Source organism: Nicotiana tabacum, chromosome 23 (genome assembly GCF_000715075.1).
Source record: "Nicotiana tabacum cultivar K326 chromosome 23, ASM71507v2, whole genome shotgun sequence".
NCBI classification, from domain to species: Eukaryota; Viridiplantae; Streptophyta; class Magnoliopsida; order Solanales; family Solanaceae; genus Nicotiana; species Nicotiana tabacum.
The window spans coordinates 90992614-91020126 of record NC_134102.1 but is presented as its reverse complement, the minus strand read 5'-3'; the positions used below and the strand labels follow the sequence as shown (position 1 = coordinate 91020126).

At 36.1% G+C, this 27513-nt stretch overlaps 2 protein-coding genes across 3 annotated transcripts in view; both read left to right on the top strand.

Annotated features, from left to right (window-relative positions):
• Positions 1–8465, top strand: part of LOC107808551 (anaphase-promoting complex subunit 5-like) — a 34064-nt gene extending 25599 nt beyond the window's left edge. Inside the window, exons 19-22 of one of the 2 annotated variants that reach the window (XR_012705916.1) lie at positions 223–290; positions 4828–5016; positions 5855–6330; positions 7887–8465. Coding sequence is in view for 1 of the 2 variants with exons in the window: in XM_075246280.1 (XP_075102381.1) it covers positions 223–290; positions 4828–4986 (227 nt within the window). In the remaining variant the exon portion in view is untranslated. Of the gene's footprint in view, positions 1–222; positions 291–4827; positions 5017–5854; positions 6510–7886 lie in introns of those variants that run through there. The other variant, XM_075246280.1, reaches the window with a different exon arrangement.
• Positions 8466–13063: 4598 nt separating this feature from the next.
• Positions 13064–27513, top strand: part of LOC107829523 (endoribonuclease Dicer homolog 3a) — a 37729-nt gene continuing 23279 nt past the window's right edge. The window contains exons 1-14 of the mRNA XM_075245359.1: positions 13064–13294; positions 13390–13570; positions 15339–15452; positions 17590–17724; positions 17836–17905; positions 18520–18584; positions 18695–18826; positions 20149–20301; positions 22797–22926; positions 23902–24007; positions 24115–24307; positions 24417–24577; positions 24660–24878; positions 26486–26745. Coding sequence (XP_075101460.1) covers positions 13185–13294; positions 13390–13570; positions 15339–15452; positions 17590–17724; positions 17836–17905; positions 18520–18584; positions 18695–18826; positions 20149–20301; positions 22797–22926; positions 23902–24007; positions 24115–24307; positions 24417–24577; positions 24660–24878; positions 26486–26745 — 2029 coding nt within the window. The 5' untranslated portion in view covers positions 13064–13184. The remainder of the gene's footprint in view (positions 13295–13389; positions 13571–15338; positions 15453–17589; positions 17725–17835; positions 17906–18519; positions 18585–18694; positions 18827–20148; positions 20302–22796; positions 22927–23901; positions 24008–24114; positions 24308–24416; positions 24578–24659; positions 24879–26485; positions 26746–27513) is intronic.

Here is a 27513-nt window from a genome sequence, read left to right as displayed (position 1 = left end):
GTATCAATAAAGTCTTATGAAGTCTTATGTGGCCTTCCTTGCAAGATTTACATCATCCTGCCCTGTACCTCACTTGAGACTCTACCTCCCATTAATGCACACACAGAGACATACAAGTCATTTAGAAATTGAAAATTAACTAACTGCTGAATTTTCTTGTTGCGCTGTCTTCTTAAATTCTTGAGCTTTCAACCTGTGCTTAGTGTTACTTATTGTTCTCAGTATCTGAAGAACCAGAGATGGTACTTGAACCGTTGAGGCAGGCTTCCGAAGACCTGGAACTTCTAGAGGTTAGTCAATATGGACAATTTAGTATTCAAATCAATGACATTTATACTCTAGTTAAAAGACTTCAGTTTTAGTTCCAAGAAATTTGAAATTCTTCATTGTGTATTAATATGCTAAAAGTACATTGGATTACGTTGTGGGAAATGATATACATCAATAGCTAAGTGAAATAATATCTAGAAAATACAAAAGTTGTATTCCATGAAATTCATCTTTCTTTCTTAAATTCTATGTTCTTCCTCTTTACCCTGTCAAAAAGCCTTAACTCTAAGCAAGTGTGTGTGGGTGAGGTTTTTTTGTGTTCGTATATATGGACAAATAGGTGTAAGCCTGCTATACGAAATAAAAACATGTTAAAAGTAGAATGTAAATGAGAAACACGAAGGCATAACTATCTAAAATTATCATTTGAGTGAGGTGAAGGAGAATTAAAAAGGGAAAGTAAAGAAAGGTACAATTCTGTAAACTGTAATTACCAATTACGTGAGATTAATGGAAAGAAATGAAAGGGTTGAGGCCGAAAAGAAGCAATTCTATAAGATTAGGGTTCAATTAGGTGAACTAAATGCTCTTCAGAATTGAGAACCAATTGAGTCAGGTGAAGTAAAAGAGAAAAAGATTAAAGTATGTGAATTAACTTTCTCCATTTTCCCGACACTCTTCAAAGAAAGTATTTTCCTTAAAATATACTGAGTTTTTCCCTGCGGCTAAAACTGCGGCGTTTGGGCGTTTGTATGAAGAGCTTGAGGCCAAAGGTGGGGACAAGAAGCTATACAGGCTAGCCAAGGTGAGAGAGAGGAAGGCCCGTGATCTGGATCAAGTTAAGTGTATCAAAGATGAGGAAGGTAGAGTTTTGATGGAAGAGGCTCAGATTAGACGAAAATGGCAGGCATATTTCCATAAACTCCTGAACGAAGAGGGTGACAGGGACATTGTGCTGGGCGACTTGGAGCACTCCGAGATGCGCCGGGATTTCGGGTATTATAGGCGCATAAGAGTAGAGGAGGTTGAGGGGGCTATGCGTAAGATGCACAGGGGTAGAGCTACCGGGCCAGATGAAATACCTGTGGAATTTTGGAAGAATGCGGGTAGGGCAGGTTTGGAATGGCTCACTAGGCTGTTCAACGTCATTTTTAGGACGAAAAAGACCCGATGAATGGAGGTGGAGTACGATGATTCCTCTGTATAAAAACAAGGGCGATATCCAAAGTTGCAATAATTATAGGGGGATTAAGCTGCTAAGCCATACTATGAAAGTTTGGGAGAGGGTGGTTGAAGTGAGGGTGAGGACCAGTGTGTCCATTTCTGAGAACCAGTTCGGTTTCATGCCGAGGCGTTCGACTATGGAAGCCATTCACATTGTGAGGAGATTGGTGGAGCGGTATAGGGAGATGAAGAAGGACTTGCACATGATGTTCATTGACCTAGAGAAAGCATATGACAAAGTCCCGAGAGAGGTGCTCTGGTGATGCTTGGAGGCTAAAAGGGTCCCAGTAGCCTACATTAGGGTGATTAAAGACATGTATAATAAAGCTAAGCCTCGGGTTAGAGCAGCGTGAGGAGACTCGGAACACTTTCCGATTATGATGGGGTTGCACCAGGGATCAGCTCTTAGTCCATTCTTATTTTCCTTGGCGATGGACGCATTGACGAGACACATTCAAGGTGAGGTGCCATGGTGTATGTTATTTGCTGATGACATAGTTTTAATTGACGAGACGCGGGGTGGTGTTAACAAGAGGCTGGAGATTTGGAGGCAGACTTTAGACTCTAAGGGTTTCAAGTTGAGCAGGACCGAGACGGAATACATGGAGTGCAAGTTTAGCAACGGTACCCAGGAAAGAGATATGGAAGTGAAGCTTGATACGCAAGTCATCCCCAAGAGAGGTAGTTTCAAGTATCTCGGATCTATAATACAAGGTAACATGGAGATTAATGAAGATGTCACAAATCGTTTCGGAGCAGGATGGATGAAGTGGAGGCTTGCATCCGGTGTCTTGTATGATAAGAATGTGCCGCTGAGACTTAAAGGTAAGTTCTACAAGGTTATAGTTAGACCGACTATGTTGTATGGAGCAGAGTGTTGGCCGGTCAAGAACTCTCATACCCAGAAGCTAAAAGTAGCTGAGATGAGGATGTTGAGGTGGATGTGTGGGCATACCCGGTTGGATAAGATTAGAAATGAAGTTATTCGGGAAAAGGTAGGAGTGGCCCCTGTGGAGGATAAGATGCGGGAGGCGAGATTGAGATGGTTCAGGCATGTTAAGAGGAGAAGTATAGAAGCCCCAGTTAGAAGGTGTGAGCGGTTAGCCTCGGTGGGCAGCAGGAGGGGTAGAGGTAGGCCTAAGAAGTCTTGGGGGGAGGTTATTAGGCGGGACATGGCGCAGTTGGAGCTGACTGAGGACATGTCCCTAGACAGGAGGGTGTGGAGGTCAAAGATTAGGGTAGAAGGTTCGTAGGTAGTCGATTGTTTCTCTTTGTCTTACTCAGTTCGCTAGCATTAGTGTTAGTATGATATCTTTTATTCATAGATGGCTATTACTACCTAGAGTTTGACTGCATTCTTGGATTCGATCTTATTTCATCTTGCTATTATTCCTACTTCTTGCAATTATCTTTTCTTTTTCAGTCGTTCTCTAGCCGAGGGTCTATTGGAAACAGCCTCTCTGCCCTTCCAGGGATAGGGGTAAGGCTGCGTACATCTTACCCTTCCCAAACCCCACTTGTGGGAAACTACTGGGTTTTTTGTTGTTGTATACTAAGTTTTTCCCTCCCCGATCCACCTTATTTTCTTTTCCATCATACTTGTTTTGTTGTTCCAAATCTTAGAAAAGTAATATCCGTGTTCCATTCTGGGCCTTGCAGAATACTTTTCGGACTCCAGCTTCTATTTGTTAGCTGAATTCGATAAAATAATGGTCTCCGGAGATGTTTAATCTGCAAAATTTACTCTTATTTCATCAATTCTCGTGAACGTAGAGTAGCTAATGTTGTTTGTGTAGCACTAGATTTGGCATTTTGCATCCAGTTCCATTGTAAATTATCATATTTTCTTCCATTAATTCTCTAGGCGTCAACCAGAAGTAGGAACCATGGAGAGATACTCTAGAGAATAAAAGATTTTAAGATAAGTAGAAGTAAGACATAGTATAAGCACTACCAGTGTAGTTACATGAGAAAGATGAGGGTGAAACGGAATTAGAGGTGATTATTGTGCCTAAATGTATACAGTTGAGATATCCAAGCTTAATTTTGTAATACATAGAATTAAAATAGGTGGCTGAAATGATGAGTGCTACGAGATTGCTAATCACGTGATTGCTTCCAGTTTTAATGCCGCGCCAGGTTCTAATTTTTTTGCCTTAATAGGTATTGCCAGTCTAGATGAACTAGTGCGTCATTTGGGCATATTTGTCTTGGCTATATTCTGGATTTCTGTACTGTTAATTCTCACCAGATAGTAAACAATAGGAGTTCCTTGGCTTTTCTGCTATCATATTTGAATATGATCAGCCTCGCCTAACAATAAAAGAAAGATTAGGTTAAAAGCTTTGTTGTGGTGAGCTCCTAACTTCATGCTCGCCCGAAGGCAATCTTGTAGAGCAATGTTTTTGAGCATGTTTTACATATTTTTTTAACCTATTCATCTTAGCTTTGACTTGATTTTTTGAGAAATAGCGAAAACAATTTGGAATTGGCACATGATCAGCTCAACTGAACTTTCTTTGTGATTCAAATAGGTGACGTCGCAACATTTTTTTTTAATTTTATCATTTTAAGGTCAACACGTCAGGTCAGAATTGTAAATCATGCTTGAAGAACTAGTTCCCAGCCTACTTTAGTGCTTGAAGAATCTAGTTCTCGGCATACTTAAGTTTGATTGGCTACCATAATAGATTCTAGACCAGGCAGAAGTTCAAATTACTCATTACTATAGAGAAGCCAATCAGGTGGCTGATCTTCTTGCCAAAAAAGCTGCAAACAGTGGCAATAGCTCATAGCCTCATACTACTACACATTCCAGCAATTGCCTAGAGAAGCTAAGGGTCCTTTTCACGTGGATAAATGACAGTTGCCTAGCATAAGAAGTAGATTTGACAAAGCCACTTTTTTGTAAGTTAATGTATTTTCTTTCCTCATGGAAGAGAAGCTGCATATGATTAGCTCTTTCATGAGTTTTTTGAAGGCTGTTTCAGCTGCAGTCCAGTGCATATGGAAGGTCAGGTATATGGGCCCCCTTCTCTTTTGTCATCTTTACCTTCTATATACATGGTAGGGGTCAAGCCAAACCCCCAACACCTCCGGATCCTTTCCCTGGCTGATGGCTTTCAATTAAAAAAAAAGACTACCATAATAGAGGAACATAACTATCTCCACAATGAATTCAATTCCCACTTGTGAGCACTGAACTGTTTCTGTTTTCTGGTAAAGGGGGACATGCCTTCGCTTGGCTCACAATTTCAGCAAGCCTGTCCCTCCACTGCCCCCCAATAAAAGCAAAGATAAATTTCTGACATGACAATGAATTTTCTTATGCAGTATCACAAATTGGCAGCAGAAGCTTTTTACTTGATGGCCATTGTATATGACAAGCTGGGGAAGCTGGACCACAAGGAAGAAGCAGCTTATTCATTTAGGAAACACATCACTGCTCTTGAAAGCTCTGATATTGAAGATCCTCTTCAATATTGTTGCTAAGAACCAGTATTTTACGTAAATATGCCCTTGGTGAGTGATTATTTGCCTCCTTGCAGCTACTTATAAGAGTAGACTTTAGCTCTTGATACAGAATTGTTCACTAGATCGAACAACGATTCCGGGGTCTATTGGTTAAAGCATGTATCAACAGGATAATTTTGTAACTTCATGTATTTGGAACCAAAACTCTTGCTGTCAGCATGAATTGACGATTTGAAAGTCATCGTATTAATTGGAAGAGAAGTGTGCTAACAGAAGGAAAAATAAGCTGAGATGAATACGACGTTCTACCTTGTACTATGTAGGTTAATCGAGAGTTTGCGGTTTTCTTCAATTCCGAAAGAGTATGCTTGGTTTTAAGAACAAGGAACATTAGCTAAACAATTTCGTTTGACTGAAACTAGAGAAAAGAAAATCATCTATATTCCGTGCTTAACTGAAAAAACTGAGAGACAATAGCATAGCTGGAAGTTAGTGTAACACCTAGGTGTTGCTCTTCAGTTGTTATACAAGAAAAGACAATTTTATTTATTTATTTTTGTTGGGAATAACCCTTCCCCATCATGAGTATTGGACATTTATCTCCTTGCTCTACAAAAAAAAGCATAATACCTCCCAATGCTCTTAGAGATCAAAATGGGGGCAACAGAAGAGTTCAGAGTTACCTGATAAGGACTATCCTTAAGCATGATGAGTTTGCCTCCAATGCTTTTTGCCTTTCCTATTGAATCCGGGAGGTTCCCTTCCATTTACACTTTTACAGGACCCACGAGTAAGACAACTAGATCAAAAGGCGAAAAGTTTTCTTAATCTAGTGGGAGTTGCTTTGCAAGAACTATCTAATTAAGTTTTCTTTTTCCTATCACAGGCAGCTGGCAAATCCGTGTTCGACCACCTCATACATGCTTTTTTACAGCTTCATTCATGCACCATGAGAAGCATTCTAAATTTCTAATGGAACACCCATGTGGACATTGATTGTGATATAATCATATAAAGGCAGTGAAGATATCATGGATGTGGTGGCTTTCCGATTGCAATATTAGAAACGCCTCAAATTTCTGGGCAAGTGTATCGTCACTATCCTCCAATATCAGATTGAGGCACATTTTTGTTGTTGATGGTGGTTGAGTAACATTAGCGCTAGATGGCCATGCTATACCAGTTAGAGTGTACCAACACTTTTGAGTATGATTGTTGGAAGATTACCATGATTTTGTTGGCCCGTTTGCGAGGCCGAAAAGGCTAAGGCTAAATGATTACTCGGGGGTGTTGAACTAGATGTCCACAATCACTGATCGGGAGATAGAGATCTAAAGAAGCGTCCTGAAGAGATTGTCTAGGGTAAGAACCTTTTCCAACTTTTCTTATGTTGTGTAAGATCTTCTCTCTTTGTACAGATTGTTCTACAGGATTAGCAATATAGTAGGATATCAGATATTAAATACGTCATAAGACTTTGAGCCATGTTGAAAGTTGAGATCTTCAGACTTATCACCTCATCAACATGATAAAATCATTTGACACCATTGGCGTGCAGAGATTTATCCTGAACCCAGATAAATAACTTAGCAGTAGTAATTGTAGGGTTACCATAGATGAAAGGCACCATTATTGTGAAGATAGGTGCTGAAAGCCTGAAGAAGAGCTTGGAGAGTTGTGGGAGTGGATCGGATAGCCTCAAAATACCTTCTATATGTTGAAGTATTTTATGGAGTGTAGAAGGGGAATATGTATGACTTGAGAGAAAGTAGACCAGAATGAACATCCAAATGATGCTAGAGAGAAGATAAAGTTCTTCTGATCTTCCATATTGTGATACCATCTGGAGAGAGAGTGTCACAATGCGTAAGAGAAAGGTGTCGGAGTCCCTTTCACGAGCATTACAAAGAGGGTGCTGATAAGAAATATGTGAAAGTCTACATTTAAAAGACGCCCTTTTATAATACGAACTTTGCCTATGCTTATGACACAATTATATTGAGTCGCCTTGAGTCACTCCTATGAATTAGCTTCGAGTCACTTAGTGAATTGTAATGAAAGAACCAAAATACATTCATCATAAAGTTTATATTGCAATGAGGTTGAAGGTTTACCTTTCAATTAATAAGTTATCTAATCTACCATGGAAGAAGAGAACTCATTGTGTATGATACGACCGAAAAAATTCGAACACGTACTAGTTCATGGAAAGGTAAACTCCTACCTAGTGATGGAAACTGTAGCATAGAAAAATTCTAGTGGATGAGGTGATTAGGAAGAGATTTGCCTTCTGCCTATCCGTGCTTACAAAATTATTAATTTTGTTGGGGAAGTGGTTATTCAGATGCAAATTTGCACAAAAGAGACTTTTCTATTTTCCGTCACGTAGTTAAAAATAAAGTTGATTGGAAGGTAACTTTTCTTCACCTAAAAGCTGGTGTGACTCTCCAAATCACGTAATATGTTTAATAAAACAACTCTAATGTAATTAACCTATTTCATATCCATATTATAGACCTGACCTTGTGACCCGTTTTTTAAAATAGGTTAATTTACATTTGACTCGGCAAGCTTTTAGGTGAGAGAAAAGTTACCTTTCGGCTAGTTCTATTCTTTAGTTAATTGGGCAAAAGTGAAATGATTTTTAAGTGACCTTTATGCAATGATCTTTCACTTAAATGACCACCGATGAAATGTTTTCCAATATTGCTTACTAGTATGAAATTATATTTCATTAGCCGCAAGTTTTAATGTCTAAGACTATACTTTACAAAAGCATGTGTTGCGCGGTGGAACAATGACATTAGAACCTCAAAATTAAAGATCGTATATCATGCTATGCGGGCATTCATTTGTTTGGCACTTTAGTATGGAAAGTCAATACTCGTTAGCTAGAGTCATCTTTGGTTTATGTGCAGATTGTAGTTATGCTTTAGAGGAAAAGATCTCCGTCGATCATCAAACTGTACATGAATTTGGCCAAAGACTAACAAGATGCAACGACCCTTTTTCACTGCTTCATAAATTGAGCTTTCAATGGCCATTCTTTCATAATCCCATGTTCCAAGAAGAGTTAGTTTTATGAAATGTGCAAGTACAGAGATATTGCATCACTATTACGGCATATTGTGCCAATGAATGCCCCTGATTCGTTGCTTTTCACATTCAATGTTCTTGGAAGCTTGTGTTGAAACTTTGCCTTTTACAACAACGGAGATAGTTCCATATGGATGGTTGAAATTGGTGCAAATTCTCTCTGTTGCGAAACGTATGGTGTCCCAACTCTACTAAGCTGTTCAAGTTTTGTGGGATGCAAATGTTTAATGTTCATGCCTATTATTTTATTCTAGGGATAATTTTAGAGTTACTTCGTAACACTAACTTTTTACGTGATTTACGATATTAATTTTACCTCCGTTATTTTATGTTATTTGTAATAATTTATTTATTCTGTTTATCATTATTTGAAAAGAAAACACATGCCATTTTATCACCAACACTAGCAAACTACCAACTCCGCAGGCTAACACTCTTGTCAATAGGAGAATCACATCCCTTGTGATTCAGTTTAAATGGTAATTTTCTAATTCTCTCGAAGGTCAATGTAATGAACGCAAATTCATGGCAAGTCCAATTTAAATTTTATTTTTCTTATTTATTGTTGAAAAGTAAATTAAATTGAAATGTAGTATGCACTCTATTGATATCAAATGAATCAAGCAAACTTTTGATTTAAGCTTGGTCATCATCTCTAAACTAAGATTATCCCCCAACTAGTGAATATGTATGCACTTCGCGCGATTATAAAAGAATCTCAATCTATGAAATGATAAGCAATCCAGTATCTTCGATATTGAAAAATAAAATACTTGTAAGCAACATACATTTCGGTTAATAATATTTTGATTGTCACAAGAAAGTCTTCTTGGGCATCAAATGGGATTGATATTTGGATGAACAGTACGATATGCAACAGTAACAATATAATAGCAAAAAGCTTTTTCGGTTCATCACTCTTTTTCATAGTTATTAGCATATGCCTTGGAATAATTTTGTCCTTGTTATCATTAGCCGCATTCTTAGTTAATTTTAATTTCTATAACCATTTATTACAAATTAAGTTCACTAAAACCATTTTAGAAAACTATATCCATATTAGTATTTGCGGATTTCACCTCTAACACAAGCCAAACTATTAAAGTTTAATTTTTTCCCTCTAAAGTGATTATGTCTCGACCAAATATATATACGGACATAATGACGTTATTTCTCAAAAACTATAAACAAACCTTCTCTTATGTAGATGTTAGTGAAATAATGGAAATGAAGTAATAATCAACTAATTTCTATACTATTGAGGCAATATTCTTTATCATTTCTATCTTTGACAACTTATTATATTTCCACTAACCACCAACCAAATTAATTCTCGTCTAAGAGAATGGACGAAGAAGGAACCAAAGCCAAGGGCATATAAACAGTCAGTATGAAATAAACTTAATTTTCATCTAAATTAAGGTACCTTACATTCAGCAAAATCTGTCGAGATATTTTTTATTTTTCGAAGATGAACTATCCAGGGAAAAAAATTATTCTCAAATTACTTTAAATTTCATCTCAAAACTATATATGTAACTCCACCTCATTTCTTGATTTCTAAGATGACAAAATAATTTGATGTTTTTATATTAACTAATTCCCAAACACAATTCCCATTTCATTTCAACCCAAAAAGCAAAAAGAATTGAAGAAAAGAGAAGAAATTTAAAAAAATGGTAAATAATTTAACCTCACTAAACTTGGGAATATTTTCTCATGTCCATTTTCTTCACAAGTACTTCACCAATCTAATAGATTTGCTTAAACACACTAAAATTAAAATAAAAATCATTTTAGGCAAAAATAAGTAATCATTTCCATTTTCTTCTCTAATAAAAGTGAACGAAACAAAATTAAATTAAACCTCGTTAAGAAAAGTATATATTTTTTAGAAAACCTACTTGAGGAAGAAAATAAAAAAATTACCGCCACCCCTCCCCCAAATAGATTCATAGAACCAAACAAATTATCTACTCAATGGAGTAGTCAGAATTTTGCAAACCCACAGACAAAGATAAGTAACCAAACAAAAAGGAAATTTCTCATAAAATAAAATAAAAATAAAAGAAAAAAGAAAACAAAAAAGACAATTACTTATTCTAAGTACGTGACCTCTCATAAAACATACTCTTACGGTCCTGCTACACAGACATGAAGAGGATTACCTTGAATTCAACAGTCTAAAAATAACCCTTTTTATGGTTTCTTGTATGCATCATCTTCTTCGTCACTAATTTCCTTGTTGAATACTGATTGTCTTCCAATTTAAAGATGATTAACGGTTCTCCTTTCTTCCAAGACTCCAACTACTACAGGTGAACATATTTTAGCGCAAGTCATCAATTACAATTGCCAATAGATAAAGATGGATGGCGATTTAATAGAAAAAGAAATAACATACTACTAAAAGAATGAAACTTGGCCCACGCCTCCTATTTGTTCAGGGCTATTCCGGTTATTCCTTTCCGGCGGGTGATTTATTCATGAATTCCTCTCTCACTCATGATGAAAGCTAAGAGCTTGCTCAACCTGCTCATGGCTAGATCGATCGGTTTCGGAAGCCTAAGCCAAGAAGGTACGAACGAAGTGACGGGCCCCTTTAGAAGATAGGGGACGGCATCCAAAAATTCGAGAAGAGTGCTCGGACTTGTTTTCCCCCTCTTTCCTATTCAAGAGTTCTCCTTTTAGGGGATCTGGTCGAAAAATCGGCCGGCGCCCACCCGACCAGAGGGACTTAGAAATTAATTGAGTACAAAACTTATCAACCAAAAATAAACTCATATAAAAAGTGAAAAAAAAAGATGCTAGAAAAGTTCATTCCGTATCCAGAAATTAAAATCTGACCATAATGAAGAATTTCACAGATTTACGAGCAACATTTGAAAGAAAGATACACCTAGATCACCATCTTAGGCTAACTGGTATAATCCTAATCCTCCAAAAAGATAGAGAAGATAAGTGAATTTGGTGCTTGTCATAGTAAGTTATCTTGCCGTTAAATATTTGCTGGGCCGAGGGAAAGGTATTTAGCAGGAAAAAGTGTTATCATAATAATAAAAAATGTCCTTTTAAGTTTTTTTCTTCTTTTAAAGTAGCACATTAGTAGATGAAACGGTACATGTAACAATTACTGCTTTAAAGGAAAACAGAAAGATTGCATTATAAGAATTGAAAAGTATCATTTCATTTTTTAACAGTTACTCCTACTACTTTTGGGCTATTAAAAATGAGATGAGGTAAATGGAGAAATAAAGGGAAAGAAGTCAATAAAGGAGAAAGAAGATAATTAGCTTTCTTGGCCAAAGAGAGGTGCCAAGTCAGCACTCTTTTTCCCTCCTTTATATATATAGATATATATATAGATATAGATTAATGATATTGAGAGAAGAGGACACATTTACAGCTGTTTTGTCTTTTCAGTTGGAGGGAAGAGGGATTATCATCTTTTTGATTAGGGGAATAGATAATAGAGAAAATTAAGTTCCTTGACTTTAATCATAAAGAAGATTTCAGACTTGTATTATGGTTAAAAATGAATTAAACTCAATTAACCAATAATTTTATGTTTTGAATTTAAAATTTAAGCAAAATTTCATATAAACACGATTATATTTGTCTTTACCTATATTTCCCCTATATACTCCATGTCCCTAACACAAAAGATAAGAAGGAGTAGGGTGTAAATTTCAAACAGAATGAGGGTATTTCTATAGTAACAGAGAAGTAGAAGGATTTTCGTACTATTTAAAACCAAACGGAAAAATCTCAAACTGTTCACTTTTCACTATGTACTGTACTTCAAAACAAATAGCCTGTTGGCCAAGGTGAAAAAATCTTTTTCCAAAAGTTCTTTTTCAATCTGAGCACTTTTTATCAATAATTTATGTTTGATCATATTTTTCAAAAAATACTTTTAAATATTAAATTATGAATAAGAACATGAAAAAGTTTACTTAATAGTTAATATTATATAAATAAATAAATAATCTCAAATATTTATTATTAAAGATAATAATTAAGTTTTTTTATTTTATTTAAGTAAAACATAAAAATAAAATTAAAAAGTACTTTAATTATTTTAAGATGATTTAAATATATCAAAAAAATTATTTAAAAAATATAAAAACATTCATCCCAAATGTCACTATATATTAAAAAACTATCCTAAAATAAAAAGAAATATTAATACATTAGGAGAGTTCAATAATATAATGTCTAATTGTAAGTATTAGGTTTAAAATAAGTAAGGTTATTTTACTATATATCATATTTTACTAAGGATATTTTTTACAAGAAAAAAAGTTAAAACTGCTTCTGCTTTTGCTTCGAGAGAGAAACTACTTTTTTCCGTTACACGTCAATATATTAGTACCCAAAAAAAAAGAAAAAAAAGAAAAAGAGTCTCTCACTTTACCTAGCAATTTTCTATTGGTCCGTGGTTTCCACGTTTTGACTCTTGACTGGAATTGTTTAACACTATCACATTATTCCCAAAGCCCAAAGGGTCCCTTTCTTCAAAGCTTGGAGCATGATAAGCACGTGTACTTTACCCCAATTTATAATTCTTTGCAACTCGGAACGATCCAAATATTTAACCCCAATATTCTAGACAAAAAAAAGAAGAAGAAGAAGAAGCCAATATTCTAATAGTAGTAGTAAATATTTTACATAAAATTATACCAGTTTTAAAATTCAAGTTTATTTATTTAGTAAAAAAGTAATGATATACTAGCATTTTTCAGTTAAATTGTTATTATTGTACTAAGATATTTCGATATTGCATTATAAAATATAAATCATTTATAAGATGAAACAAAAAAAGTAGTACTATAATTTTTGAGAATATTAATTGTTCAAGTTAAATTATCAGCCAGCCACTAATTTAAATAATGTAAAGTATAGGGTATATTTTTCCAAAATATAGAATATAAATTAATTGACTCATATTTACTCAACTCAAAAAGTTTTAAACCAAAAAAACTTAAAAAATTGTTTTATTGGGCCGAGTCTCCTCTATATGCAGAATATGAGTACAAATTTCACTCCTTGATTCTTCACGCCCTTGGCATTGGTAACTTTCCAGTTTCTATTTGAGGAGAAAACTCAAAAGGGAAACAATGGAGAAGAAGAAAGAAAATCCATTGAAGAGAAACTTTGAAGACTTATGTAATGAAGCTGAACAAATGGCTGTAGAGAAGAAGCAGAAGGAAGATTTTATTCCAAGAGAGTATGCAAGATTTTTTGGGTTCTTATATATATATTTTTTAAAACAAGTTGTTGAAATTTGATGAAATTGCATGTTTGGGGCTTTTTACTTTTCAGTTATCAGTTGGAGGTATATGAAGTGGCAATGAGGAGGAACACTATATGTGTATTGGAAACTGGGGCTGGCAAGACATATATAGCAGTGATGATGATCAGAGAAATTAGTAAAACATTGAGGACTGGTGATGAGAAGAAGTTTATTGTATTCTTGGCACCCACTGTTCATCTTGTTCATCAGGCATGTCTCCTTTTTTTTTCTTTATCTTTTTCATACTTGTTCCTTTTTTTTGGCCAGAATTTTGGTTGAGTAAGAGAATGTGGTTTAGAAAGTCTTGATTATGCTGGGTAAAGTTAAGGTTTTGGACTAAGTATAACCAGCACCACTGTTGGAAAAAAATGGTGAAAGAAAAGTCCAATTATGATCTTTTTTTTAGGTTTGAGGTTCAAATCTTAGGCAGAAATATTGGGTGATTTCTTCCCATTCGTTGGTAGCAGGTACCCCTGTAATTAGCGGAGGTATGCGCAAGCTGACCCGGCTAACATGGTTATCACAAAAAAACTATGGTCCTCTTTTTTAGGTCCCTTTTTTTCTGTTTTGTTATTGCACTTGATATTGCTATGTTCCCTTCCCATAAAACTTGACCAATTTACTATTCATCTGGTAAATGATATACTTTCTTCATCTTGATGGTTTTGAATTTTTTTCCTTTTTTTTTTCTTTTTTTGTCTTTGGTTAAGAAATTTTTTTGGTTTTTTGGTTTGGTTTCGGATGAAGAGTTTAATTTTTTTCTTTTGGTTTTTGGTTCAAACTCGGATCGTGAAATAAATCCAAAAAAAGAATTACTGATTGTATGCATTTTTCTTTCTTTTGCTGATAAGTTGCTTACAATATATGTTCTTATACTTTTATTTAGTATTTAAGTATCTTATGTTTTCAGAGAATTTGCCTTTCACAGCATTACTTAGGCCTGTGGGCTTCTTTGGAAGTTTCAGTCTTTTTCTACTCACTTATGCAACTAATGAGTATTAAATGTTTGATTTGGAATTATGTGACTTGTGGTGAAGATAATGTGAATATCTATTGGAATTGTTTGTGATTTTTGTATGGAGTACCAAGATTATATTCTTGTTTATTTGTTTAGTATGTTTGTTATTTTGCACTTTGATGATTTTGTTTTCCTTAGTCATTGTGAAATCTTTGAATGATACATTTCCGAATATACAATTACTTTTGTTTTATGAGTTTGAATGTCAAATATTAGTTTAAGTATCACTCTTCCAATAGAAAGTTTTTGCAAAAAAGTGGCATTTTGTTGTTTTATGAAACTATCTCTTTCTGTAGAAAGCATGCTAGTATCTACATATAACTGAAGTTCACTGTCTTTATCTCTTTATTTTTATTATTATTTATTGATGTTTGATAACTGAGAAATCCTCGAGGGCTAGTGACTCACGGTTCAAAGCTCGGTGGATAATGGTGCCCGTCCCTCTGCTGTCAAAATGACTTAATTAAACCATGCCCATTGTATTGGAGTATGATACTTGACTAAAAGAGGGAAGAGTGATTACTGAAGAGGAGAGCTATATTCTTCTCAGAAATTTATTGAGGTCACAAGCCCAAGCGTGAAGCAGTGGGATAGATGTACTCTGACAGACTTATACAATAGAAATCTCTAAATGAAAGGACCAAAAAGAAAAAGAAAAAGAAAAATAGAAATCAAATTTGTCTTCCAAGGGGAAGTACTTGATTTTCAAACAATGCCACTCAAACTTTTAGAGCTTCCACTGTGCTCTATTCATTAGAAGTCCTGAACGCATGTTTCATTCCAAAATTATGACTATAGAGGGGCTTTGAGCATTAAATGATCTGCAATCAACTTTATTCTTTTGATAAGGATTTGCAATCAACTGAAAAGTTTGAGTTTGAGCTTTTATCAAATTTGGTACTTTGGAATGTGCTCACTTTTGATGATACTAATCCTTGTTTATTTACAACATTGTTGCAGCAATACGAGGTTATACGACATCATACGCAGCTTGCGGTTCAAGAATACTATGGGGCCAAAGGAGTTGATGACTGGAATGTAGAAAAATGGAAAACCGAAACTGATGATAATGACGTAAGTTGTTCCCTTTCTTGGTTTTCTGCGCTAAAGTGTGTTTGTGCTGAAATAATTGTATGATAATCGATGAAGCTGATATCTAAGGTAACACAATCTGTGCCAAGGTGAAGGTTACTTTTCCAATCTCAAGACACGACTAGCTTTGTGGTTCTGTAGTCAAGATATTATTATTTGATAGATAGTCATATGTAATAATCAAAGAGCATTCCTTGTTCACTGAAGTAAAACTCTTAAACAGGTCAAGTCCCACCATGCACAAAGCTTCATATCATTGACTAGCAGATTTGTATGTAAAGTTATTTGATTGCCCTGCTGAGGATATGGACACCGCACAAACATTTTGAAAGAAAAAAAAAATTCAAATCATCAACCTTTTGATTTTATGATTGTAGTGCTTAATGTCTCTACCTCCACAAGATAAGAGTAAGGTCTGCATACACATTACCCTTACCAGACCCCACACTGTGGGAATATATTGGGTATGTTGTTGTTGTAGTGCTTAATTTCTAGTTGAATATATTTTAAACTCGTAGGCTCTGTGCCAAGCATGTCGCTTTCTGGTTGTTGATCCTAATATATATGATTCGTCTTCCAAGCATTGCAAAGATAGTGCCGCACTTAATATTCTGTGCATGCTAATTGTGATCTTAGTCCGATGGAAAATCAATCCACGCCAGTGTTGTCAAAGGCGAAAACCTTTAGAAAGTGCTCCAGGTCTATTAGGGCTTTAAGTGCCAAAGCAGTGGGGTGGACTTGGAGTAAAAGATCTCAGGGTATTCAACAGAGCTTTGCTGGGGAAGTGGCTGTGGAGATTCGGGGTAGAAGAGCATGCTCTATGGAGGGAGGTCATAGTAGAAAAGTACGATTCCACGGGAGGGGGTTGGAGGACCAAGGCAATCACAGCACCGTTCGGGTGTGGCATGTGGAGGAACATCATGAAGAACTGGGAAGCTTTTTATGGCAACATCACTTACAAGGTGGGAGATGGAAGGAGAATCAGCTTTTGGAATCACAGGTGGTGTGGAGAGGCTACTCTGAGGGTCTCTTTCCCCCACGTCTTCAGAGTTTCAAACCAGAAGGAATTGATGGTCCAACAAATTCGCAAGAAGCATGAAGGGGGATAGTATGGGACCTCTCTTTTAGAAGGAACATGCAAGATTGGGAGATTGCGGAGCTCCAAAATTTGTTGGCACTGCTATACGGGCAAGATATGCCCCATCCATCTTATGATTCTTGGAGATGGGGGTTGCGTGGCGATGGTTTGTTCACCGTAAAGTCCTTCTACCAGCGTATGTTGGTGAGACAGGAGACTACTTTCCCATACTCATCGATCTGGATTCCTAAGGCGCCCACGAAGGTGTGCTTCTTTGCATGGCTAGCAGCGAAGGGAGTGATCTTGACATCTGAAAATCTGCGAAAGAGAGGAATTACACATGTTAGTTGGTGCTACATGTGTAAAAGCTCAGGGGAAGAAGTTGATCATCTTATGCTGCATTGCCCTGTGTCCTGGGGTTTATGGAGGGCAATTCTGAATCTTTTTGGTGTTCAATGGGTGATGCCAAACACTGTAAAGGAAATGGTATATAGCTGGGCCGGTTTCCGTAGAAGAAGCAAGCAAAAGGCGTGGAAGTTCGCCCCGTTAGCTCTCATGTGGTTAGTCTGGGGAGAGAGAAATAAGAGAGTTTTTGAGGGGATTGAGTCTCCGTTTCCACACCTTAAAAATAGTCTTTTATCTTTGATCGCTTTTTGGTGCACACATGTAGCCCCTACTTGTGTAGAAGATTGGGCATCATTTGTAGAGAATCATGTTCTGATGTAAATTCTCTACTTTTTGTATACTTCCTGTATGCGGGAGTTTTTTCTCCCTTTTGATTAATACAATTTACCTTGTCAAAAAAAAAAAAAAGTTCGTTGAGTCTATCAGATCCCACATTGGACTCGGTCATACTATTTTGACTTGAAACTTTTGCGGTTTTGATTTCTTTATATTGACTTCTTGCTGAGTAATGCTACCACATGTTCTTTTAAATAACTTTTCTAAAGAGTTTAATATATATAAATCATTTAAATTCTCCATTTATGAATGTGCTTTAAATATTACTTGATATAACTGCAATTACTTTTGATCTCACAGGTTTTGGTTATGACACCCCAAATTTTCTTGGATGCATTGAGAAAGGGTTACATAAAATTTGGTAGAGTGTGCTTTCTGATACTAGACGAGTGCCATCGTGCCAGTGGTAAACATCCCTATAAAATGATTATGACGGTAAGCCTCACTTCTTTCATGTGACTTTTTCTTAATTCCCTTCTTAAACTTTTCTCGTCTTCTCGTTATCCTGTTGGACATGCTCCTGTGCATCCTCTATAACCAACAAAGGAGTTCTATCATCAATCCACAAGAACATCAAAGGTTTTTGGGATGACTGCTACCCCTGTGACTAGAAAAGGTAACTTTTGATCTTCCTCAGTTTCTCGTGCTCCTCGTGCTCTGCCTGCTTCTCGTTGCCCAAATCATCCCTCTCATAAATAAATAAATAAATAAATAAATGAAACATATAAAAGGGATTTTTCAGGCAAAAGAGGAAACTCTAGCATCGCTTATGACGAAAGGGAATAGTAACCCCCACCCCCAAATATTTTCTTCTTTCCTGTGAATGAGACCTTTTAAATTCACTGTTTGCTTGTTTATCAATGTGTCACATGATGACTGATAGTGACAAATATCTATACTCCTTGGTCCAAAGTTAGTTTAATTGGAACAGAAATAGATAGAGTAACAAAATGATTTTGAAAGGCTATCTGGGACCCATTTTCATTTAATGGGTTTAAGAGTTTCTTTTATTGACCTTTTTCTTCCTCGACATAGTTTTTCTGCTATACTATCTTTTCAATTGGACTAGGCTTACACTTTCCTTTCCTTTGCAGTTGGTCAATCTTCCTTCCAACTTTTATTTTGGATATATGCTAATACTTTTTATTTGCAGCTGTCTTAGCCAATATGAATTTGATATATATGGTTTTAGATCTTTCGTGGATTTACTTAACATACCCTCTCGATCAGGTGTTTCATCTTCAACAGACTGCGAGGAGCAAATATCAGAACTTGAAAGTCTTCTTGATTCCCAGGTAATCTTCTGGCAAATCCTGTCACCTTGTTGCAGCTTGTGAATGGTTTTGTTAATCGTAGCCAGTGTAATGGTTTCTAATGCATGAATATATGGTTTCGTCTTGTATAGATATATGCAACAGAGGAGAGGGTGGGGCTGGACGAATTTGTTCCTTCTGCAAAGGAGACTTGTAAATTCTATGATCCAATAGTGTCTTCGACTTTAGAAATAAAGGCAAAATTGGAAGCTTCATGGTCAAAGGTAAACGCCCAAATGACTATACCATATTAAATAAATGATATGGTCCGTACATTGTAATCTATATCCATTTAGTTCTTTATGTTTATTTTCTTTTCTTTCGTGTCTGCAATCTTTAGATTTTGAAATCAAGGGTGATCTCTGACCATTGTTCATTAACGATATTTAAAAATAAATAAATGAACGTTTAGAATTGTGAGAAATAAGAGAAAGGGAAAAGATAATTGAGAGAGAGCATAAAGACAACCGCCCTATAGCATTTATAAGCACATTTTACAATGTTTACATCCAGTATCACTGGCAAATCTATGACGACCATGTTTCCTCCTCAGGATATCACTTGTAAATATACAACATACCATGAGAATTAAGAGATACGAGAGAAAAGATTGAGAATATATGTGAATACAATCGTCTTGCACCTAGGCTTTTATTAGACTACTTTACAATGTATATTGTACATTTGACTGATGTTAGACTTCGGTATATGCATTATGATATATTTACATATCTAAGCAACTATCTAACAGAAACTAAATTAGTAGAGATAATAAACAGTAGGGACTGTTGTGATCCGCCTCCCCTGTTCCACGCGCCCTTACTAATAAAGGCTCCCATTGGGAGAAGCAGAAATTGTTGAGTGACGTGGGGACTCGGGTCGGGGCGCAGCGTAACTAAGAGAGCCATTCCATTTAGGGCGAGACAAAATGGGCGGGGACGGGCACTCTGGTGTCCGAGACGATTGGTCAGACAATGACTACTTACAAGGAAAGAAAAAGAAAAAAGAACATAAAGTTTTTGTGAGTTGGGTTAAAACTTTAAGAGGGTGCCTGTAGGTTTTATCTTTACTTCCCCTTATGTGGTCTTATTGCAGACCTACTAGATGGTTTTGGGTGTGTGAGTTTTACTGATCTATAAGGATCCTCACTGTCTTGATGTTTTCCTATGAAAGGGCACAGTTCAATCTACACTTTCAATAGGTTTCAATGGTGGTGTTTCCAAAAACTTAAATGATTAATGTTCTGCTGAACTCCAGGAATGTTAAGCTCATCCATAACCTTCAAATTTTGCCCTAACTCTTCCTCTACCCGTTTTCTGGAGTGGGTAGGGAAGTGGATGTAGCCGTGCGCTTGCTTGTGTACTTAGATATTGGGAAAGATACATTGTTTATTCAGTAATCCTTGGTGCTTTTCTGGATGTTGATTATGAAGTGCTTGTTGACACATTTCCCCGAATGAATAATATGCTTCTTGGGAATCTAAGGAGCTAACTTTTTTTCAAAGCTCAAGTCCCTTATACTTAATTCTCCTAATTTTCATGAACAGTTTGATGCTGCATTAGTTGACTTGCAGCTGTCAGTATCAAGTCAGTACAAAGATACAGATGACAACTATATGAATCTTTGGAAGAGATTATCCAATTTTTATGCAAAGATATTGTGTTGCCTTGAAAATCTAGGCATCATATGTGCGTATGAGGTATGATTGTAGTTTTACGTTCTGTTATTTGCTTTCATTTCTTGGTAATATACACACTAATTGAAGGGCATGCATGCATCTAGCTACTCCAATGATGGAACTAACTTTCGTCTTCTCTTTCTGTTTAAGGAAGCATACACATTCATTCATACATACTGACATATATCACATCTTCTACTAGCTTAAACTTTAGAGGAAGCGGTCACACAATTCCGCGTGTTTGGCCATGAAAGAATTTGGCTCATGTAAAAGGCCAGCATATGGGGGACACAATATAGACTTAAAATAAAGAAATTTGCCACCTCTCTAATTATTTAAGCTTTTAAATGAGGCAATTTACACAACTCAATAGAATCTATGTTTATAGCTGGAGCATGCGTTATATGACATCTTTTTATTCTTAAACTTGGAGAATTATTCGGCAAAGCAAAGGTCTTAGAAAACCTTCTCTTCTGTGTTAAAATTCTGGTTTCTAGACTCCCTTAACAGGGGATAGCCTGGGAAAAAAAGGGAAAATAAGTCCTTGTTAATGGATGTATTTCTGTATGAAAGTTGAACAAACAGTCAATCATGTTCCATGCATTGTGAATGGCTGCTCTTGTTGCACACTAATCTATGTCATTGGAGGTATTCCATGGCTCTGCTAACTTCTGTTAGAAGTCCTCTTGCCATGGATTCTGTGTGGGCAGCTTCATAAGAGTTTTCAGAATTCTTTCCTGAATGCCTTTATTGGTGCATATGGCAGGAACAAAATGGAGCCCCCCCCCCCCCCCAAAACTCCCACACCCACACACACAGAAGTAAAGAAAAAGAAGCAAAAAAAGAAGTCATTACAAGGACTGCAGATGCCATTTTACATATTCCAATACCATTGCATGCGTGATATGTAAGATCTATTGGAGTAAATACTAATGAAAATTATATATTTTTTAAAAAGAAAATGTAAAAGTGCAGGATTCTCTTTTTATTCAAGTCGGCTTCCAAAAGTTTCTGCACAATTTTCCTTTAGTTCTTAGTCAAGCTAAACAAGACGTAAATAAGGGTGTTTTACCTAATAAAATCAGGCAACGAGCCAAAAAAAGATTTCTGTCCGGTGTAATCTAAGAGATCCCTTAAAGACGAAGGTTTTCATACGCACCATGGATTAGGTTAGTTGACGTAACCTTTTGTTTCAGGTAGCTTCGTATAGTTTTTTTGAGGTCCTTGGAGCTATTGCCAGTTGTACATCTATGCGGCACTAGCTTAATGCTCATTTATGACTAAAATTTACTTATCCAAATTAAGGAAATACTTTTTGTTCTTCCGGATTGTGCTTGCTTGCCCTTCTTGAATGCTTGTCTTGTTTGCGTGAAGATCACTTTATTCCTGAAGGTCTATGGGATATGGTTGCTGCAAAGAGTTACTTCATGGAATCTAAGCTCATATAAAACTGCTTTTGATGTACTATTTTTTTTAAAAAAGCTGGTGGTTTTGATTTATTCATCGGCTTGTATCAATGAGTATCCTTGTTCTCTCATTAATCATCTATTACTAACAAAATATCTTCTTCTGTCCAAAAGCAAAAAGTGGAGTTCTTTTCCTAGAAAGTTAAGGAAACCTGTTGGACTTTTTTAATAGGATAATAAAAGTTTATTAATGAAGGGCGAACAAGCATCCGTAGACAAGTAGTATACCAAAGAGTAGAAAACCTTACAAAAAGATGTGTCTTTCTTTTTAACGAACAACAACCAATCTTCTATACAAATAGGAACCTCGTGGGTGCATCAAAATGAAATGAGGGATAAGAGGCTATTCCTCAAGTGTACAAAGTCCTTCTCTATCCCATTCAAAGCCCTCCTATTTCTCTCGTTCCAAAAGAAATGAGGAAACCTATTGGACGTCTCATCTTCCAATATAGCAAATCAAAGTAAGAATTAGGAAAACTTAAAAGAATTGAGTCCTCACTGAATGAATTGTAATGTGGTCAACAGTGACCTTATGAAAGGTGTTCTTTTCCTCTGACTAGTGTACTTGAATTCTTTTTTCTCTGTTGCTTCAATGTGCTTTCTTGGCCTCTATCCAATTGATGAACTCAGCATCCCTGCATTTTGTGGCTGCCTATGGCTCGGTATTGTCTGAATCTTCATGCAAGAAGAAGAATCGGTTTACCAGCCACTACACATCTGTAGATCCCATCAAATCATTAAACCTGGAGGCTGCTCGCCCTTTGATCCCTGTGGTTAGACTTACTGGCCGAGAAGGTTAGCGAGGTTCCTGCCATGGTGAGATGGAAGATCCTTCACTATAGTGGGAAGAAGACACATTTAGTTGGTAGAAGCTTGGGTCTATACTGGACTATCAGGACTTTTTTCTAAACTCTGGCTATCTCTACCAGCTTCTATGTTTTCTTCAAGAGTTCTGCATCCCTTGTCTGACATTCCTTTCAAATCTATCTACTATTGTTTTGGAATTTCTTAAATCTGGCTCTGATAGTTTTTTCATCTCTCATATTGTAGGCTGTTACGGTCTGTTTGGAAAATGTCCCTGATGACAAAGAGGAAAATGAGATTCTTAGGAAAAGTTCTCTCCAACAGAGATACTTCTTGGAAGAGGCATTGTCAATTATTCAGGAATCAATGCCACAAGGTAATTGAGTTTGTTCTATCTATTGTTTATGCAGATATGTTTGCAGACCTCTTTGTTGTCAACGTTATCACTATTATTTTTAGGGTTCTTTTTTGGGTTCTTCTTCGATTGCAAACAAGTATATTCTATCATCCTGGTAACGGAACTTGACTTATGATTCTTTCCGGTGGAGGGTTTGCCATAGTTCCAGCATTTCTGACATAGATTTCTTGTTAAGAATCTGTTTTTCTTTTGATCTGAAACAGTGGGAGTATTCATTCAGCTCCTTGTTGCTTCCTCAGTTTCTTTGCAAATGTTACACATTACTTTTAGTGTACCAGGAGCTCATAAGGTTCTTCTATTGACTGTCCTTATCAAAAAAGGTTCTTTTATTGATTGTATTGTAATTGATCTCTTTTTCTTTCTCCCTTTTTTTTCAAATAAAACCACCTTTTCGGAGATCATTTCTTGCTCACTCTATTTTACTATGTCATAAATTAGGCATGTTCCTTTCATTTACATGCATATCTTTTTTCACTACATGCTACTTGTTTTCTAGACCTGTGGACATTATTGAATCAAGATCATTATATTTTTCCATAGAACCTTCTCCCATGTCAACTAATCCATCAACCAGGACAGCTATATATATCACATTCATTCTTTCTATATCCTTTTGTTCTTGTTTTTTTCCCTTATAAAAAAAAGTATCATTGTGTTACAATTTCTTCTGAGCTTTGACAAAATTGTAACTTGGTTTGTTTCCTGTAAAGAGTTGTTTTCTGCTGATTGGTTATGTTTTTTATGGGTCAATTAGTGTAAACACTGCTAGATAGCTTCTGCTCCATCTTTTTGGTTCTTGTCTGTTCTGCAGTAGATAATAATTGAATTTTCCCGTAATCCTGCTGATTTGGCTTTTACCATATTAACACTTTAAAAATTCCAGATTTTGAGTTTTGAGTTCTTGGCAAGTTTTGATTTATTTCAATTCCCCAGACTGTGAGAGTCTTCTAGATGTTGGATATGACTCGTCAGCAACACTGTCAATGGGCCATATATCTTCAAAACTGCATGTGCTTCTTGAAATTTTTAAATCCCTTAGGTAATGAACTCGACATCTGGTTCTGTTACCAAACATATTACTATCTTTAGATGTGTCTTCTTGGTATTCTCTTTCCACAAGCTTAAAGCTCCAATCCGTGCATGCAGGAAAGCTACACAAGTACGCTGTCTCGTTTTTGTTGAAAGAATTATCACAGCTAAAGTAATTGAAAGAGTTATGAAGAAAATGACCTGGTTTTCAGATTTCACAATAGCATATTTGACTGGAACAAACACATCAGTTGATGCACTGACACCAAAAGTGCAAAAAGAAACCTTGGAATGTTTTCGCTCTGGAAAGGTACTTACATGTATACATCCCATTAGATTTGAAATAAATACTTTCTGGTGAGTCCCTTTAACTAGTTTGTTCTTATCTTATATTTTCCCTATTCTTTTTATCATTACAGGTCAATTTATTATTTGCCACTGATGTGGTTGAGGAGGGAATTGATGTTCCGCACTGTTCTTCTGTGATACGGTTTGATTTACCAAAAACAGTTCGAAGTTATGTCCAGTCTAGGGGACGAGCTCGTCAGACTGAATCTCTGTATATACTAATGCTTGAGAGGTGAAGGAACTGCATACCTGACCCGCTTTTGGCTTTCATAAATCTATTGATTTCAAGTGTCTAACCTTGATTTTGATTTCAGGGGAAACATGAAGCACAGAGAACAGATGTTTGATATCATTAGGAGTGAATATTCTGTGACAGATACAGCTATAAAAAGAGACCCTGATGTCTGTGTTGTGAAACCTTGTCTAGTGAAGGAAACTAATGTATATTATGTGGAGGCAACTGGAGCTTCAGTAACTGCAGATTCTAGTGTCAGTCTCTTGAATAAATACTGTGAAATGCTGCCCGGAGATAAGTATGGATTCTCATATCTTCAACTCAAATAATGAATTTTTATTTATAAGCGCACACAAATTTATGGTTAAAACCAGAATCCAGGACCCCAGATTAGATTATAACGAGTTTTGATGTGTTTCCTGCTTAGAGCCGCTTGGGAACGCGTAACTTTTTCTTGGAAGGATATAGAAATCTTGAAACAGTTGGTTACATGATGTTATTGTTTCGATATACTTGAGCACAAGAAGGATCTAGACTGGAACACTACTATCATCAATTACTATCAAACCTTCAATTTCCTCATTCTATTGTTTGCTTCAAAATTTTGTAGTTGACACCTGTTGGCTTCCAATAACTGGCCCACTGCTCTCTGCCTCATGCATGAACCCTAAGCTCAGTAACTTATGGATAGGCCTGTGGTATGCAAAATCCTTTTAACTTAGCCAGTGTACTTGCATGAGAGTACAGGAGGTTTGTGTATGGGACTTTAAGTGGGATACAGTCTATTTACATCTCATATTGGACCATCATCGATATTAGTGTTTTCATTTGTTACAAGACTTCCGAAATTCAAGGTACTAATCCAAAAAGACAAGAAAAAAAGAATGGAACAAGAAAATAACTGGAGGAAAAGAGACAAAGAAAATAGCGTAAGTCTTGGCTGTTGCACAAATGAAAGACAGCTTGTGTGCAAAAAGCACGTTTTCTGCTCTTCATAATCTACAACCATTAGGCTTCTTTAAGATGCCTACTACTAATCCAAAAACAAAAAAAAAAGAAAAGAAATGGGAAACTTAAAAGAAAAAAGAAAATGTAACAGTAAATCAGTGGCTAAGTGATACTGAAAAAGACAGCTTTTGTACAAAACACACTTTTCCTTCTCTTCATTCTCTACAACCATTAGGCTTTTTAAAGTCCGTGGTGGTTGAAAGAAGAGAAATGATAAGTTTCTTTCGGGTTGTAGCCTAAGACCACTGTGCACTGATGACGTACTACCACTTATGTTCAATCACAATAAATTTTGATCCTCATATTTGATATGCTAAACTATTTATCAGATTTTTGTTACTTGTCCCTACCTTTTTGTGGTGTATACATTTCCTGAACTTACGGGTCAAGGTGAATCAGACACCTTGAGTCATCCGTATACAAAATGCAACACAAGTCCAGTGAATCTAGCTTCCAGTGTCGTCTCCTCTCCATTGTGCTGATTTTCCCCCCTTACCACTTCAAACTTCAGATACTGGATCCTCTCCAAAGAAACTTTTTGGTGTACATTATGTAGACACTTCTTCAACAACGAGGTGTTATATTTTCAAGTGATGGGTGGCTCACTTCTTCAACAAGTTCTGCATACACCACAAATATGTTTCACATTTGACTGCAAGGGGCAATTCTTGCTTTCAATAAATTATTATGTCATGGGAGTCATCAGTTTTAAATTTTCCGTTCTGTATGAAAATGTTGCTCTTGGCTTTAAGTTCTCCTCTTACATTTAACAAATTTGATGCTTTTCGATACGTCCCGATTTAACTCTCATATTCCAGATTAAGAGTATACATAGAACAAAAAGATGGAATCCTATCTGTTTATTGTCTAAAAATATGATAAAATTTTTTCTCACAGGTTCTTCTCTCCAAAGCCCAATTTTGAGTACATCTTGTCTGGGGACTTGTACCAGTGTAAATTGACATTACCTACAAATGCAGCTTTCCAAACAATGGTTGGTCCAGAATGCAGGAATATTCAATTGTCAAGACAGCTCGTCTGCTTGGATGCATGTAAGAAGCTGCATCAGATAGGTGCTCTGAATGGTCATCTTCTTCCTCTCAATGAAAAGCCTTCCAAAAGTGATTTGCATGTGCAGGACAAACATGTAGGGGCAGGTAAACAGGAATAAGCTTTTAACTTTTGACCTCTGTCTTCTCTGCTTTTGAGTTCATCAAATTACACTCTAGCAACATTTAATGGGACCATGGGCTATCTTAAGATGCACTTGACATGATTCTTTTATTAATCCTTCCTTTATCAAGTAGTTAAACATAAATGACAAATCCATTCCTTGTTGAAATGTGTGCGAAGTTGCTCCCAATTTGTTGGGAGACCTATTATCATAGAACAATATTTTCGATGATGACAACTCTTGGGTTCTTATAATATTTGTAAAAAGGTAAGATGTATTGATGACTTGATGATAAAATAATACAAGACATGCCTTTTTTTAGGTGTCAAAAACAATGGCCATGATATTTCCCCAATTGTGGGATAATATCTGAAACAAGAACTTAATATTTCTATATTATCTTTTTTATTAGCAAAAATGATATATATTTTTTTGTTGAGAATGAACTCTTCTATTATTCTAACTCTAACTTTATCGCACTAACACTTGGGGTCGTTTGGTATGAGGTATAAGGTGGGATAAGATGTAGGATTAAATTTGTACTCTGTTTGGTTGGCGGTATAAATTTATCTTGGACTTAATCCTGGGATAAATTTATACCTCCAACCAAACAAGGTATAAATTTAATCCCAGACTTAATCCAGGATATCCCATCTTATCCCATCAAATGTGGGATTATTTTATCCCATCTCTCATGTGGTATAAATTAGTCCTGGGATTATAATCCCGGGATAATTTAGTCCGTGTACCA